Source organism: Calidris pugnax, unplaced genomic scaffold (assembly GCF_001431845.1).
Source record: "Calidris pugnax isolate Ruff unplaced genomic scaffold, ASM143184v1 scaffold275, whole genome shotgun sequence".
NCBI lineage: Eukaryota > Metazoa > Chordata > Aves > Charadriiformes > Scolopacidae > Calidris > Calidris pugnax.
In genome coordinates, this window is record NW_015091057.1 from 252,859 (window position 1) to 270,939 (window position 18,081).

The 18,081-nt window shown below is 53.0% G+C and overlaps 1 protein-coding gene across 1 annotated transcript in view; it reads right to left on the minus strand.

The window, feature by feature from the left end:
* Positions 1 to 4,143: 4,143 nt before the first annotated feature.
* The window catches only part of P2RY2 (purinergic receptor P2Y, G-protein coupled, 2), a 14,953-nt gene continuing 1,015 nt past the window's right edge, over positions 4,144 to 18,081 (minus strand). The window contains exon 2 of the mRNA XM_014956652.1: positions 4,144 to 7,635. Within this exon, the coding sequence (XP_014812138.1) occupies positions 6,555 to 7,631 (1,077 nt within the window). The 5' untranslated portion in view covers positions 7,632 to 7,635 and the 3' untranslated portion in view covers positions 4,144 to 6,554. The remainder of the gene's footprint in view (positions 7,636 to 18,081) is intronic.

Genomic DNA, 18,081 nt, shown 5'->3' on the forward strand with positions numbered 1-18,081 from the left:
GGACCCCTTGCTCCTTGCTGCCACATCCCCTTAGCACCAGCAGAGGACTCTGCTGCAGCAGGGTTCAGCTTATTCAGTTTATTAAACACCACAGGGACTGCAGTCTTCTGTGCATCTTCCAAGGTCTCCCACTGGTCATCCCACCAGCTGGGATGTCACCTGGAACCCCCCCCATCCCTTTCTTTCCAAGGTCAAGGTTGGGAGCACGGTGGTTTGAGGGGTCCCTCAAGGATTTGGAGGTAGGGGCTGGAAATGGGGGTGTGACTTGATGCCTTTTCATGGCGGGTGGTGTAAACAGAGGAGCAGGATCTGGAGGATCATCTACCACCAGCAGCATCAAATGTGGCTGCAAAACCCAGCCAGTCAAGATGGGTTTTACTGGGGGTGAAGAGGGTTGCTTTGGCACATCGTTTGTGGCAGTAGCCTCCAGTGCCAAGCTGAGTCCTTGCAGCTCATCTCATGGGTGATGAGCCACAGCCAGGCAGCTTTCAGCTCGCTGGGAGAATTTGAAGAGTCACCATTTTTGAATAAATTAGGAGTTTTTTGAGGTACAGAGGGCTGTTTTGCACACTTTCCTGTGCCCTTGGGAGGGCAAGCCCAAGGGCTCAAACCCTTCTCCCCTCCTGGAGTGTGGGAAAGATGCTTTGTGAGCATATATGTGCTTATATACACATGCATGTGTGCATACACGTGTGTACACGTGTGCACTGGCAGTGTGACAGTCCAGCTGCTCCCCAAAGCACGTACCAAGACGTTGGTGTTTAGCCAGTGCTTAAAATTGTAGGTATTTGGGGAGAAAGGGAAAAAAAAAAAAAAAAGAAAAGGATATTTTAAACTTTCAGGCTTTCCTGAGCATCTATTTGCCAAGGAGTCTGCAAATATTGGTATTAAACCCATGAAAGCCTTAAAATAAACTCCTCACAAAGTTGGGTGATTGGCGTGTTATTTCAGACACCCACTGGTTCGGTTTCTTCCAAAGAAAATGCTGCCTTAGCCCTTCCATTTCGGGGAATTTCTGCAAAAACGTGATTAGTTTGAGGGGTCTGGGAAATCTCCTCCCTTTGTTTGAACCCAGCGCCACTCTCCTGGATGGCTTTGGGGCACCATCTGTCACCTTTTCTCGCTCATCATTGATGGTGGGATGACCACTTCCCTAAGCCACCGCAGTCCCTAGTGTGAGAGAAGTGGGTGTGGGTTCTCTGATGTCTAATATAAAGGTTGAGCTGTTGGATGAGTGCTCCTTTGGCTCTTTCTCCTTTGCGTGACAAGCTGTTTTCTATGAAACCCATAGGAGCTCAACAGGGCAGAGGTTTTGTCCCTCTATAGAGTTGGCCAACTAGATCAGGGGCCTGGAGCATCTCTTTGATGAGGAAAGGCTGAGGGACTTGGGGCTTTTTAGTCTGGAGAAGAGAAGGCTGAGGGAGGATCTGATCAATTTTTATAAATCCTTAAAGGGTGGGTGTCAGGAGGATGGGGCTGTTTTTTTTTCAGTGGTGCAAGGTGGGTGTCAGGAGGACGGGGTTGGTTTTTTTTCAGTGGTGCCCAGGGACAGGACAAGAGGAAATGAGCACAAACTTGAACATAAGAAGTTCCATCTCAACATGAGGAGGAACTTCTTCACTTTGAGGGTGGCAGAGCCCTGGAAGAGGCTGCCCAGAGAGGTGGTGGAGTCTCCTTCTCTGGAGACATTCAAACCCCACCTGGACATGTTCCTGTGGGACCTGCTCTGGGTGGACCTGCCCTAGCAGGGGGTTGGACTGAGTGGTCTCCAGAGGTCCCTTTCAACCCCAGATCATGTCTCCAGAGGTCCCTTTCACCCCCAGATCATTCTGTGATTTTGTGATCAGAAATGACTTGGAGGGGCAGACAGGCTTGTTCCTTGGAAAATCAAGCCCCAAGGAGGAAAACTAGAAGAAAAATGAAACTACTCAAAAAAGAAGTACCAAGCGTTTTACAGCAACAACATGAGCCACTGCCTGACTCTGCCAGATGAAGGGTCTGTTTCCTAGAAAGGCACGACTGGGAAGGAGAAGCCCTGCACATGGATGCTGGGAAGGTCTAGCAGAAATCCGCATCCCTCCCTCCCACGTGGGAGATTTGTTTGCTTGGCAGGAAACCCTCCATGCTCTTAACTTTCTCTTCCTGCTCCCAGTGGCAAGAAGTATTTAGAAAAAGTGGTTTGAGGGGTTTGTTTTCTTTTTTCTCTGAAGTAAGTACATGATGGATGGCTGTGTTCCCCGTCAATGGGTGTTACTCTTGCTTAATTCTCATTCTTGGGTTTGAGTGACTCACATGAGCTACGGAGAAGTCACTGCAGGAAATGCTCGAGTGAGATGCTGTAAAACCCAGGAGCTAAAGCTGTTCACGTGCGAGCCCTTCATCACAGAATCATAGAATCGTTCAGGTTGGAAAAGACCCTTGGGATCATCGAGTTCAACCATCAACCCTACTCCACAAAGTCCTCCCCTACACCATATCCCCCAACACCACTTCTAAAAGACTCTAAAACACGTCCAGGGATGGAGACTCAATGACCTCCCTGGGCAGCCTATTCCAATGCCCGACCACTCTTTCTGTGAAAAATTCTTTCCTAATGTTCAGTCTAAACCTACCCTGTTGGAGCTTGAAGGCATTCCCTCTCGTTCGGTCACTACCTGCGAGAAGAGACCAGCACCAACCTCTCTACAGTGTCCTTTCAAGTAGTTGTAGAGAGTGATGAGGTCTCCCCTCAGCCTCCTCTTCCTCCAACTCAACAGTCCCAGCTCCTTCATCCACATGGCATTCACCCCCAGGGTGGGACTCCAAAAACCTGGGCTGAAAATCAAAAGGGGAGTTTCAAAGAGTGTATTTTGGGATTATAATTCAGCAATTTTGGGGGCTTGCAGCTATTTCTTTGCCTTTTTGCTTTTGAGGCTTCATGTTTTGGCAACTACAAGGGCTAGAAAGTTTTTGTAAAAAGAGAAAGCAATAGTGGAGTTTTCCCCCACGATGCAGGGGACCTTGAAGTGCTTCTCCATCCCACACCGCAGAGCAGTGGGCACTTCCCGTGTCTGCATCTTAAAGACATTGCTGGGAGATCAGATGCGGCAAAAAAGCACGAAATTAATTTGAAGGCTGGAGAAATCAGCCTCGGGATGAGAGAGAAGGAATTGGAGCTGCTCAGATGATTGCCAGGCAGATTTCAAAGCAACTTGATCACAGTTTGTAATCAATTCATCAACTGAGATGAGTGTGTCCTAAAAGACTCCTTATATTGGCAGAGAAAGGCGCAGCAAAAGCCAGATGGGGGAGCAAGCGGCAGATAAATTGCAATGGAAAACAAAATATGTACTTTTTGCGATGGAAAACAAAATCTGTACTTTTTCACGAGGACTATGGTTACATTCCGGAAACCTTCTTCTCCTGGTGTCCGTGGAGAAACCTTTGAGGACAAGAGGCTTCACTCCAACACGTGGAGTGAAACCTCCTTGGTTTGGTGGCTCCAGGAATTGCTGGGTGAAGCAGAAAAACCACGCTCTATGGGACGGGAGATAAATCAGAGATTCATTAATTAATTACCTGATCTAGCACCTTCTGGTCTTCAACAGGAATGGCCTCAGGAGAAGCCAACCACCACGTCAATAGAGATAGAACCAAAAAGACTTAGATATTGATTTCTTCATGCTATGAGAGTTTTTGGCCCCTGTAAAGCCCTGCTGTGACCACACAGGTGTCTCCACACCTGACTCTTGCCAGAATGCATGGAACCAAACCCCTGCAAGCACTGAATTCAAGAGGTTACTGGGATTTCTGGAAAAGGGGAGATGGCAGCAAGATGAAGTGAAACCCTCCCCAGTGAGCTTCTGGGTTTGGGATGCTCCAGCAGCCCTTTCCACCTCAGCTGCATCTCACCTTGCCCAAGGATGAGAAGACCTCTCTTTTGTGGTGACCACCTCTTCCATGGGCTCCTACAGCAGTTTAGATGCTGGAGGTATCTACTGTGGAGCTCATGTGTGGACAGCTGTATTGGGAGCTCGAAACACATCTAAGACATCCAACAACCCAGTTTCTATCCTCAGTATCCCCTCTTCTTTGAATATATCGAAGGAAAAGGCAGAAGAGTGCTCATAGTAGAAATAAATTTATTTACTATAAGAAATCTGAGGTGTCTGCATGTTACAAAAATAAAAATGTACAGTCATTGTCACAAAACCCACATTTTTTTTTTAGTATAAGTTAGTGCTTTTACAAACAAACAAAAAATATATATAAATTTCCAGTTGGTACCTCTCCAACCGCTCTCAATGTGAACAGTGTCACTATCTTGTGCAGGACCAGGATCACAGAGGGAGCCCCTCGATGGGGCTGGCAGTGTTGCCCAAGATGGTGGTTTGAATTTCACTGAATTTCACTGAATTTTTAGAGTTGGAAGTGACCATTGGGATCACCCAGCAGGGCCATAGGAGTGGACTCTGAGCACATTTTTGTTGAATTATTCAGAGCACGTAACTTGGTGTTCACGCTGCTTTTTTGGCAAGTCTTGAAGACCAGGCAAGACCTGGCCTGAAGTAACGTTTGTACCAGTTCAGCGCTTCGGTTGAATTAATTTCTCCCGATTATTTGTCTCACCCCGGTGATCATGCCATGACCCTCCACACAAAGCCAAGTTTCCTTCAGAGGCACAAGGAGAAAAAGGTGCTGCCATGGTGCAACCCCTATCTTAACCCAACCCTATCCTTAAAGTTCACTCAAGGATGAGATGAACCACCCTTCAGCCCATTTTTTCTTTGCCGACGGTGCTCAGAGCTGAGACAGTCCCCTCCTCTGCCTCCTGTGGCTGTGACATTGTTGGCTGGTACGAGAGCCCTCCATGGGACCATGGCTCCACTGAGCCGGGACCACAAGAACCTCCCAGTTGACCATGAACGGTCCCAGTTGTCCTTGGCTGAACTCATCTGGTCACATCGTGGTGTGTCTTTATCTCCACCAAGCCACTTCATAGGAAGGAGGGATGGGAGAAACTAAGAAGAGGTCTGAGGAGTCGGTCTAGACCAGGATCAAAAGTGTTTATCTAACCCTAAAATAGAGCTAGGGCTGCTTTTACAAAATATGACTCGTCCAGTGCTGCATCACAAGCAATTTTCATTTTTGGGGCGAGGAATCAGCATCCTCGTGGCAAGACTGGGCAAGGAAACGATGGGCCTGGGCTCTCGGCTCTCTAACCCAGCAATTACAGAGAGAACGACCAAGTGGGCCTCCTGGTGAAGTGTTTTGTGGGCATTTTCTCCAGTTTACTTTGAACTGTCCTGGTTGATGTGGGATGCAAGGCCAAAACCAGACGGGACCAGGGCTAAGCTTAGCACCATGTTTACTGGTACGGCTCCTAAACCCAGGGGAGGTCGCACTGTCAGTAAGGGTTCTGCTGACTGGCTCCAGTGGAGCACTGGGATTACGAGGAGACCAGTCAATGGCATCTGGGAAGCATTTTGGGTCACAGCAAGCTGCGAAAGGTCACAGAGGGCTGTCACCTCTGAGCAGCAGTGAGGATGTGGCAGCACTAAGCCAAAGGGATGAGTAACAGTCTTTGCTTCTTTCCTGGAGACACGAGCCACTAGTAAGGGGGTTAAAAACAAGGCATGAAGAGCTCACCCTGAATTTTAAAAAGCTGGAGATCATTATTAAAGTCAACAGCTGAGGGAAAGCTATGGGTGCCTAAAAGCTCTCCAAGGGTGAATGTTGCGGTTGGGAAGCACTAACGGGTCTTTGGGAAGATGTTGACCTCACTGGAGAAATCTACAGGGGACCTCCTTGATGGGACCACTAAACTCAAGTGGGATGGTACCAGCATACTCCAGTGGGGTGGGAGGTCCACCAGCACCCTTTTGAGTGGGAAGCCACCCCTTGGACAGGAGCTGGGAGTCCCCTCCCGGCTCTGCCAGCAGAGGCCGGGGCTTGAAGCTGGGAGAGCCTTCCTTCAGGGATGCAAAGCTGTGGGAGACTCTTTTCTGCTGCGGGTGGTATTTTGCGCTTGACATTTTCATTGACTTGTTTATCAGAACCGCAGCTGACACTCCTCATCGACCAAAAGCCTTCCCTCCCTTGCCAAGACACAGAGAAACCCTCGCTACCTCCGTGCCAGGGAATCTGGAGAAAGGCAGATGGATTTCTTCAGGAGGACCTTTTGCCCACAACGTTCCTGCCTTAGAAAATGATGAAAGACATTCGAGGCCTGTTATTATTTTTTTTTTTTCTTAGCAGATGTGGCCACCATGAGAGAGGTCACCCAGCCTCACTGGTGGAGAAATGACATTCAGGGTCGAACAGAGAGGCAGGCTTGGATGAAGAGGCAGAGATATGGAGTTTGTGTGTACAACCACAGCAGCTTCTTCCTGAAAAAGTACGTTTTGAAAGCAACGAGCAGAGGAGCGTGTTTAACACGGACCGTGCTGAAGTGGGTGCAAGACAAGGCACCGCAAACACCAAAATCCTCAGACCCTGAGGCATCCTGACCTCCCTTCACACCTGGGAATAAACCCTTCCATCATGGAGATGGCGCTGGCCATGCTGGAGCAGAGCTAGGATTTCACTTCCTTGGATAACGAGCTTGTGTCATCAGTGGTTCCCAGGTGATTGTTGGGCACAGTCCCCAGAGCCATCTCATTTTGAGGCTTCCAGGGTATCTTGCTGCCTGCAAACTTCATAAATCGTTGTCCTGCTAAGAAATACAAAATGGGATCCAAGCAGCTGTTGGTGCTAGCCAGGGGACGGGTCACCTTATAGGCTAAATTGATGGCATTAAGGGTCTGACAGCTCAAGTCCCAGCTCCGGAAGGAGTAGTACAAGGTACGAGTGACATGGAAAGGAAGGAAACAAACGATGAAGACCACCAAGACGATGATTATCATCTTGACCGACTTCTTTTTGGATCGGGAGAGCCGGGACATCCCCCGTGTGGGCTGCAGCAACCTGCGGGCCATTAGGCAGTAGCAGACGATGATGATGAGGAAAGGGATGCAGAAGAGCAGCACCAGCATCACTGAACTGTAAATGACAAACTCGCCAAAGAGCTCCTTGCTGGAGGTGTCGTGGCAGGTGATGGTGTCGCGCTTCACGCTGGTGGTGACGAAGAAGAGGACGGGCGACTGGCAGACGACGGTCACCACCCACACGATGACCGACACTCTCCGGGCGTAACGAACGTGTCCCCACTGCAGCGACTTCAGCGGGAAGCAGATGCCCAGGAATCGATGGATGCTGATGCAGAGGAGGAACAGGATGCTGCAGTAGAGGTTGGTGTAAAACAGGAAGCGGACTATCTTACACAAGCCCACGCTGAAGGGCCAGTTGTCCCCCATGGCGTAATAATACACCAGGAGGGGCAGGGAGACCACGTAGAGCGTGTCGGACACGGCCAGGTTGAACATGTAGGTGGTGGAGGCATTCCAGGTCTTGATCCTGAAGATGAAGGCGTAGAGGGCCAAGAGGTTGAGAAACAGTCCCACCACACACACGATGCCGTATGAGACGGGCAGCAAAACATACTTGAAGTCCTCATCAAATATGCACTTGTAGGCATTGTCTCCTGTGCTGTCTGGGTCCAAGGAGCTGTTGATGACTCCGGTCCAGGCTGGAGGAGTTGTTAGGTTTGCCATCACCCTGGGGGGAAAGCAAAGAGGATGTAAGGACATGGAGATGAGGAGTCCCTGGAAGAGGTGGGTTAGATGAGAAAACCCCAGTGCCACAGTGCTGCAACACGTTTTGTGGTCCGTGCTGTCATCATGACAATATTTGAACCGTTCCTGCTCCTACCATCAAAGTTGCCACAACGCTTTATCCAAAAGCCACCTGCAAGCATGGCTCACTGTTTGGTAGTGCCTTCTCAGTGCAGGTGACAATGACTTGAGAGACAGCAGTGGATGCCTCCTGCTAGCACATGGCATCCCCCTGAAGACCACGGTCTCATTGTGTTGGGTGTTAACACAAGCGAGGTAGTTCCTAGCATGGAGGGCTTATGGTCAAGAAGATAAAGGGAGTTTTATTTATCCTCATTTTGCATCTGGAGCACACGGGAGGAACCAGGCTGGTCTAGAGTCACCAACAAATCCCAGGTCCCAACTCTGGGAAGTCAGCTCAGACTTCCTGCAGCCTAGTCCAATGCCCCAATCTACCCTTCCCACCAGGTTCACCCAGCAATTTGGTCTCCTGTGCTACAGGACAGCAAAGATACTCCATTCCGTGCTTAACCATCTGCTAGAAGTGACTCAGCTGAGTGCTGTGAAAGGTGGGTCCTACTAAACCCAGGCAGAAAGGGCAAGAAAAGGGAATGAGCAATCCCTGCCATTGGCAGGACTCTGATTTCAGAGCTCCCCATCTCCTTCTGGTAGAGCAAACATCACCACAACATCAAGAAGCCCCTTTGATTACCCCAAGGTAACCAAACCTTGCCAAAGAGACCGTGTTCTCCACCAGAGGGGCTCTGCCTGGCTTTCTTGCTGCTGCTGCTTGTGGGTTTTTAATACCAAGGCTTTTGCTTGGTTGGGCTGATGGTGGCCATCTCGCTGATCCTCATTCCTGGCCTTGAGACCCGCTCCTCCAGCATCACCACCACCAGGAAATCTGGCCCATGCTTGTGCAAGGATGGTTTATGCACGGGAATGACCAGCTGAGATGAGAAAAATGGACTCGAAAGAGTCTCTGCAGACACAGAGAGTCTGGCACTGTCTGTATCAGGAGAGACAAGGGCCCTTTTGTGCGTCGGGGACGGCCCACGACCCAGCCGACACACGATCGCCCAGCGAGCCCATCAGCCAGGAATCAAATAAAGATGCATTTGCCTCCCTTCCCGTAAAACCAGCTGGTTTGATCTCAGGGGACACGACGTGCTGAGCCCTGGGCTGCTCCTCCCTGTCACGGGGAGCCTGAGGAAATGGGGTTATGGGGAGATAAATCCACTGCAGGAGCTTGGAGACCGGGAGCTACTACAGGAGAAAGGGTTTGGGTAAAGGCACCCTTTGAATGAACACGTGGGATGTGCCCTGACCCAAATCTCACCATAATTTTGGGTGGAAAAGAACGATACCAGCCTTCTCAGCTAAATGGTTCAGTGCTAACCCGGTGCCACCGTGCTGCGGGACGCTGTGGGCATGCCCTTTCTTGCAAACAAGCACCGTTTTGACCCAGAGCTATCCTGCACCTACCTCCAGTTCAGATTCTGTAGGGAAGGAGGCAATGAGGGTCTCCTAAAAGCTGTCAGCCTGGATGGTCTCTCACCAAAGTGAAGCTCCACAGCATGAAAAGGCACGTTGACAACTCACAGTCAACGGAGAAGGGGTGAAGTGATGCCTCCAGCCCATCACACAGGGGTAACTCCAGCCCTTGCTCCGGGGACTGGATCAAATAGCCTACCCAGATGTGTCATGGACATGATCCTCCCTGATGTTCCCCCAATTTCACTGCCTTTCTCCTCGGAGCAGACCACAAGCAGCGCTGGCTGAGGCTCACACTTCCCAAGGACGTGGGCAGAAACCACACACACACTCACACCCTGCCTAATCTGCAACATCTGCAAAAAACCCAAATATAATTTTGGGAACCGCTCTGTGATGAACACGAGGAGCCAGGAACATCTTGCTCTGTCCTCACCCCAGGGTTTTCCTTTTCCTGTGCCCAGTTTAGCTTTGGTCCCACGACCCTTCATCCTGCTTCCCTTAAGACCTTGGTATCAGGGTTGGTCCCTGCAGAAAGAGAGGGTTGACAGTGCTTGAGCAGATGGTAAAACACTTTCCAGCTGCTCTTCTCCCCAACTTCTTCCTCCCCTCTGAGCTTTGCAGATCTGTGGTCAACGAGGCAAGAGGATGCCGGCAGACCTGGCAGCTGATTAAATGGGTCGGACAAGCCACCACAACCAAGAGGAGCCACACAAGGTGCCCTAAAAGGCATGTGGAAGGGTTACAGAGCTCCAGAGACTTTGGCTTTGCACGTGGCTTCTCCCTGCATCCAGTCTGTCCCCTGTGGACAACCGGTCACCCAGCTCTGAAGCACCGATGGGGGCAAGATCACCCCATCTTCCAGCCCACCTCCTTGCAGGCTCCCGTGAGCCCAGATAGAAAACCTAACGAGGCATTTGAAACCCTTCTGTAAGGCAAGGTGGGGAATCTCCTCCAGCGTGTGGGGCAGCACGGGCTGCCCCAGGCCATCCCGCGGCCACGGATGTGCCAAGATGCACATCACAGAATCACAGAATCACAGAATCTTCTAGGTTGGAAGGGACCTTCAAGATCATCTTGTCCAACCGTCAACCTAACTGACAAAAACAGACACCCACACAACAAACAAGAAGCATCACCATCACTAAACCATACCTCCCAGCACTACATCAACCCGTCTTTTGAACACCTCCCGGGATGGGGCCTCCACCACCTCCCTGGGCAGCCCATTCCAATGGCTGAGAACCCTTTCAGGGAAAAAATTTTTCCTAATATCCAGCCTGAACCTACCCTGGCGCAACTTGAGGCCATTTCCTCTCGTCCTGTCGCCTGTGACTTGAGAAAAGAGACCGACCCCCACCTCTCTACACCCTCCTTGCAGGTAGTTGGAGAGAGCAATAAGGTCTCCCCTCAGCCTCCTCTTCTCCAGGCTGAATAACCCCAATTCCCTCAGCCTCTCCTCATAAGACTTATTCTCCAGACCCCTCACCATCTTTGTCGCCCTTCTCTGGACCCGCTCCAGCACCTCAATGTCTTTTTTATGGTAGGGGGCCCAAAACTGGACACAGTACTCAAGGTGAGGCCTCACCAGTGCCGAGTACAGAGGCATCTTCAGGACAAGGAGCACACAGGGCTCTCTCTGGTTGGCTCAAACAGGGTAATCAAGGAGACAAAACCCCGCTCACAAGGCAGTCTTGTCCCTGTCATCGTGCTCTCCCTCCTTTTTTTCCTTCTGGAAATGCAAAAGCCTTTCTTTTTTCTTTTTTTTTTTTTGCCTACTTTTGCCCAGAATCTCTAGGACAAAACCTGCTGTGTCTGTCAGGGCCATGGCCACGGTCCACCCCCTCGCCCCCGGCCCCGTTGCATCCGCAGGGAGCCCAGATGGAGAGGACATCTGTGTGTGAAGGCACAAAAGCCGGCGGTTGCCCTTTCCGCTGCCTACGGGCCGGATGGCACGAACGCCAGCTCCCAGGGTGACGCATGGAGAGCCCCCAACGGGGACGAGGGCAAGGAGAAAAGCAACAGCAATCCCTGAGGATGACGAGCAGGACGACTACTTCTACGACTCCCCAAAGCAAACCCACCAGGATGCTTTGGTGAGGACCACCTGCGCCTCCTCCACGGGCTCTCCCGGCCCTTCCCGGGGTCACAGCAGGTTGTTTTTTCTCCGGCGTTGAATGAAGGTGGCCACGGAACAACTTTTTAGGTGCCCTTCAGCCACCTGTGCACAGCAAGGTCATCGCTCCGACCAGCCTCCTCCATGCTAGACCACGTGTCGGGGCTGCATGAACCTGGTTGCAACGGCTGGACCATCACCTTCTTTGCAGCGTGGCCTTGGACCTGTTTATCCCATGGAACATGGGGTTTTTTTTTCCCCAGAAAATGGGTACCATCAGCTCTAGAGGATGAAGAAAGCATGGGAAAGGAGCCCTGTGATGAGAGGAGCCCAGGCAGATGGGTGGTGTAATCCCAGCAGCCACGTGCCCTCAAATATATATACCCACAGGCATGTGGATGTGATGTCAGCATCCCAAAACGCTCCCGTAACAGTATCTACCACGGCCAGGCCGGGGATATTGAGATGAGTCAACAGGGGGAAGGAGGGGGCTGTCATCGGAGAAGGTCACAGGCAGCTGAGGAACATGTAGCACCCAGGGCCGGCGTAGGGGGGGACCGGCGGGTTGGGCGCTGAATCACTAAGGAAAAGGGCTTTAAGCCTGTTTTCTGCCCCATTTTTCAGCATTCCCGGTGGCCATCCCAGCAGATCCCATCCATCCCGTTGCCTTTTGTCCTTGGGAACCCTGCCAGCAGAAAGCGAAGTCATGGAAGCAACCAAAGAGCAACCAAAGGACGGCCGCGAGGAACGTGTTTTCACGGGGTGGCAGGGGGGAGGCTGATGAGGTTTAATTGACCTTCCCGAATAATTAACGTGGATTAATTTACCGGCAGGATCTCACAGCTACAGCCCTTCCTTCAGCTGGTGTGAATCAAAACCCCGTGGGTGTGGGGGGCACCAGAGGTCAAAACCCCCCTCCATTTTCTGCATCTTCCCCCCACCGACCCCTTTGCCCACGGACACGAGGAGATCGTGGCTGTTTTCCCTGCCCTCCTTTATAGACATTTTTTAGCTGACTCATCAAAATCCTCACTCTGGATCAGGAACTGCTCGAGACGCTGGGAAGCCAACGACCTGGCATCATTTTTCTCTCCTTTGGGGATGGTGGTTTGAAACCAAAAGCAAACAGACGGCGTGTTCGGATGCTCCCGAGCCTGTCCGGTCTGGAGACGTGAGATGGGGACCAGGCTGAAATCTGAGCCTGGCCAAACTGCCTGGTTTTCCTCTGCCCTTTCCATTTGGCTCCTTTCTTGCCACCCTGACCTTCAGTGCCTTTCTCCTCCGGGTTGGCTCCGGCCACCGGCGTGGGCTGAGGACATCTCCTCCCCTGTCCCTCTCCCACCATCCTCATCGCTCCCCAGCGCTTCTCCCCAGCAATCCCAAGGCAAAATATCTCCAAATATATACGTCCAAAATACTCAAAAGCAAGATTTATACCAACTTAAGGTGCTTTACCCATCTCCCTGCCCGAAGTTCCAGGCAATGGCCCCTCTTTTATCCCCCACGTGTCTGATCTACCCCTTTCCCCATCCCCAAAATAGCCAGAAACCCTCATTCCTCCCCAAATGAGCTTGCAAAAAATCTGTGTTTCTACTTTTTTCCTCCCAAAATGCACCTTAGGGGGCATTGGGGCCTCCGCTCTGGCTGACAGAAATGGAGCTGCTCCACCAAAGCATCCCCGTGCCTCAGTTTCCCCTCGTCCCCCCAGCTTGAGAAGCAGCAGAGTTAAATCTGTTTTCTCCACAAAAAGTATTTTTTGGGGGGAGTTTCGGTTTCCTGGAGGGTTTTGCAGCCCCTTGACCCAAGCTAAAAAGGGGAGCACGAGTTTGGACAAAAGATACAATGACCTTTATGACTTTGGCTGTAGGTCAAATGAAATGAAATATAAAGATAAAAGAATAATATAAAGATAAATATAAAAGATAAATAAAAAAAAGATAAATATAAAATAAAAGAATTTTATGACTTTGCCTGTAGGTCAAATAAAATGTTTAGGTTTGAGCCAAATGATTTTTTCTGGGAATTTCTGTTTTCCCCCAAGAAACTCCCTGAATTCCTCCCGGAATCAATCTCTCCCTTCCAGCCCTTGCTTCCCAGGTGCTACCAAAACCTCCTGCTTTCGTCCCACCCCACGGGAAGTCAATCCGGATTAACCAAAGCTGTGGTTTTGGGGTGAATTAGATAAAAGCACTAAACCCATCGGTGCCGGCGCTCGTGCATAATTAAAGCCGCCTTCGTTTGGCTGAACCTGACTGAGTTCCCAGCATGGAAGGTCTCCGGGGATGGATCCTGCTGGAAACAAGTATCACCCTGGCCAATATTTAATCCCTTCATTGCCAGATCTAACAGTTCCCTTCCTCTTCCTGCAAAAGTGATGCCTCCTGCGTGGTTTTTCCCTGCATCACCTGCCCTCAAGGAGACCCTGCAGCATCCTGGTGGGGTTGAGGGCAGATGACATCCTATTTGAGCCTTTAAACCCTGATTTTTACTTATTGCAGGGGGCAAACGGGGCTCTCGCATCCTTTAGGCCTCCTGGGGTATAGATAAGAGCCCGGTGCTGGTTTTTAGGCCAAAAATTTGACTTTGGTTCTGGCCTCCAAGACTTTCCGGTGCTCACCGGATGGTCGGAGCGGGAGAAGATAGTGGGACTGGTTTCTGGCTGGTCCCTTGCTCTTGGTAACTCTGCTTTATCCTACAAAAATGGGTAAAATTTTGGGAAAATTTGGGAGACTTGGGCAGGGAGGAACTTAATGAAATTCAACAAAGGCAAGTGCAGGGTGCTGCACCTGGGGATGAACAACCCCATGGACCAGGACACGTTGGGGGTGACCTGCTGGAGAGCAGCTCTGAGGAGAAAAGACCTGTGAGTCCTGGTGGACAACAGGATGCCCAGGAGCCAGCAATGGGCCCTGGTGGCCAAGAAGGCCAAGGGCATCCTGGGGGGCATCAGGAAGAGTGTGAGCAGCAGGTGGAGGGAGGTCATCCTGCCCCTCTGCTCTGCCCTGGGGAGGCCCCATCTGGAGCACTGGGCCCAGTTGTGGGCTCCCCAGTTCCAGAAGGACAGGGAACTGCTGGAGAGGGGACAGCAGAGGCTACAAAAATGCTGAGGGGCCTGGATCATCTCTCTGCTGAGGAGAGGCTGAGGGACTTGGGTCTGTTTAGTCTGGAGAAGAGAAGACTGAGGGGGGATCTGATCAACACCTCTAAATTCTTAAAGGGTGGGTGTCAGGAGGATGAGACCAGTCTTTTTTCAGTGATGCCCAGGGACAGGACAAGACATGATGGGCACAAACTTGAACATAAGAAGTTCCACCAAAAATGAGGAGGAACTTATTATATTGTGAGGGTGGCAGAGCCCTGGCAGAGGCTGCCCAGGGAGGTGGTGGAGTCTCCTTCTCTGGAGACATTCAAAACCCGCCTGGACACGTTCCTGTGGGACCTGCTCTGGGTGGCCCTGCTCTGGCAGGGGGTTGGAGGTACGTGTGTCCTCGACCCCCGTGTGTGTGCACAGGGGGGTGTGCGAAAAAAACGCCATTTCCCCAGAGACCTAACAACCTCCTGCCCAACCCAAGGGAGTCACTCATCAACACCACAACCCCCGCCTCCCCCCACCAAAACCCAACACCCTCTCCCCGTCTGGGAGATAACCAGCATCCGAGACTGGGGATAACACAATTATCAGGCTCGACCACGACACCGACAGTTACACCAAAGCCAAAGCAGCACCAAACCCCGGAAAAACCCACATGGGGCGGACGTTGGGGAAGAATTTGCTCCTCCATAAGGAGCATCCCGTGGGAGAGAAAGGGTCTTTGCTTCATGGACCGGTCCCGTTAAGGCTTTAAATGGGTAATGGGGGGGTTGGAACTCGATGGTCTTTGAGGTCCCTTCCAACCCAAACCATTCTATGAAGGAGGGACGACGGCGTGGTCTGCACCACGCTCCGCTGCCAGCCAACTATTCAGGGCTTTTGGCTTTATGTCAATAAATACGGAGATAAAAATCACACTGGGCAGAGACGGGGTAAAGCCACTCGGTGCCAGGATGGTCGAAAACACTTCTCAGGGTTTTAGAACTCACTAAACCCCCGGGATGTGGCCGTGCTCCAGGGCTCGGTATATTTAGGGATCTTCCCCTTCACTCCAGACATGTGTCCTGGCCCCCCCGTGTGTGTGCACAGGGGTGTGTGCGTGTGTCCCCCTCCCCCGTGTGTGTGCACAGGGGGGTGTGTGTGTGTTCTCACCCCCCATCTATGTGCACAGGGGTGTGTGCGTGTGTCCTTGCCCCCCATCGATGTGCACAGGGGGGTGTGCGTGTGTCCTCACCCCCCATCTATGTGCACAGGGGTGTGTGTGTGTGTCCTGGTCCCCCTGTGTGTGTGCACAGGGGGTGTGCGTGTCTCCTCACCCCCTGTGTGTGTGCACAGGGGTGTGTGTGTGTGTCCTGGTCCCCCTGTGTGTGTGCACAGGGGGGTGTGCGTGTCTCCTCACCCCCTGTGTGTGTGCACAGGGGTGTGTGTGTGTGTCCTGGTCCCCCTGTGTGTGTGCACAGGGGGGTGTGCGTGTCTCCTCACCCCCTGTGTGTGTGCACAGGGGTGTGTGTGTGTGTCCTGGTCCCCCTGTGTGTGTGCACAGGGGGGTGTGCGTGTCTCCTCACCCCCTGTGTGTGTGCACAGGGGTGTGTGTGTGTGTCCTGGTCCCCCTGTGTGTGTGCACAGGGGGGTGTGCGTGTCTCCTCACCCCCTGTGTGTGTGCACAGGGTGGGGGGGAGTGTGTGTCCTCAACCCCCATGTGTGTGCACAGGAGTGTGTGCGTGTGTCCTAGTCCTCCTGTGTGTGTGCACAGGGGTGTGTGTGTGTGTCCTCACTCCCATCTATGTGCACGGAAGGGGGTGCGTGTGTCCTGGCCCCACCATGTGTGTGCACGGGGGGGTGTGTGTGTCCTGCCCACCCTGTATGTGCACGTGTGCGCGTGCGTGTGTGCACAGAGGGGTCCATGTGTGTGTGTGTCCCCCCACTCGTGTGCGTGTGTGTGTGCACGCACAGGGGTGTGTGCATGTGTCCTGGTCCCCCCGTGTGTGTGCACAGAGCAAAGGGAGCCCAAGAGGCTTCCTCGAGTGCCTGGCTTGAACCCTTCACGCCAGCACCAGCCCATGTCAAGGGCTCGCTGCCTGTCGCTGCTCCGATCACCCCGTCTTTGGGGCAGTTTGGGGGTTTTGGGGCAGTTTTAGTGGCAGGATGTGGGGTACGAGCTGCCCCCACACCCCCCCCCTGTGTGTGCGTGTGTCCTCACCCCCTCCCTGCTTTGGGTGCCTGGGGACCCAGTGTCACCTGTGTCACCCACCCAGCAGCGAGTGCCACCCCACTCGTGTACGTGTGTGTGTGTGCGCGTGTGCACAGAGGGGTCCATGTGTGTCCCCCCCCAACCCGTGTGCATGTGTGTGTGCACGCACAGGGTGTGTGTGTGTGTGTGTCCTGGCCCCCCATGTGTGTGTGTGTGTGTCCTCACCCCGCATCTATGTGTACGGAGGGGTGTGTGTCCTCACTCTCATCTATGTGCACAGGGGGGTGTGCGTGTGTCCTGGTCCCCCCGTGTGTGTGCACAGGGGTGTGTACGTGTGTCCCCCTCCCCTGTGTGTGTGTGCACAGGGGTGTGTGTGTGTCCTCACCCCCGAATCTATGTGCACAGGGGTGTGTGCCTGTGTCCTCACCCCCCATCTATGTGCACAGGGGGGTGTGTGTGTGTCCTTGGCCACCCTGTGTGTGTGTGTGTCCTCACCCTCCAATCTATGTGCACGGGGTGGGTGCGTGTGTCCTCACCCCCCATCTATGTGCACGGGGGGGGGTGTGTGTGTCCTGGTCCCCCTGTGTGTGCGTGTGTCCTCACCCCCCAATCTACGTGCACAGGGGTGTGTGCGTGTGTCCTGGCCCCCCCGTGTGTGTGCACAGGGGTGTGTGCGTGTGTCCTCGCCCCCCATGTGTGTGCACAGGGGTGTGTGCGTGTGTTCTCACCCTCCATCTATGTGCACAGGGGTGTGTGCGTGTGTCCTGGCTCCCCCCATGTGTGTGCACAGGGGTGTGTGCGTGTGTCCTGGCCCCCCGTGTGTGTGCACAGGGGGTGTGCGTGTGTCCTGGTCTCCCTGTGTGTGTGCACAGGGGGGTGTGCGTGTCTCCTCACCCCCTGTGTGTGTGCACAGGGGGGGGTGCGTGTGTCCTCACCCCCCATCTATGTCCACAGTGGGGTGTGTTTGTGTCCTGGTCCCCCTGTGTGTGTGCACAGGGGGGGGTGCGTGTGTCCTCACCCCCCATCTATGTCCACAGTGGGGTGTGTTTGTGTCCTGGTCCCCCTGTGTGTGTGCACAGGGGTGTGTGCGTGTGTCCTTGCCCCCCATCGATGTGCACAGGGGGGTGTGCGTGTGTCCTCGCCCCCCATCTATGTGCACAGGGGTGTGTGCGTGTGTCCTTGCCCCCCATCGATGTGCACAGGGGGGGGTGCGTGTGTCCTCACCCCCCATCTATGTGCACAGGGGTGTGTGCGTGTGTCCTTGCCCCCCATCGATGTGCACAGGGGGGGGTGCGTGTGTCCTCACCCCCCATCTATGTGCACAGGGGTGTGTGCGTGTGTCCTTGCCCCCCATCGATGTGCACAGGGGGGTGTGCGTGTGTCCCCCTCCCCCATGTGTGTGCACAGGAGGCTGTGTGAGTGTGTGTCCTTGTCCCCCCATGTGCACAGGGGTGTATGCGTGTGTCCTCGCCCCCCGTGTGTGTGCACAGGGGGGGGT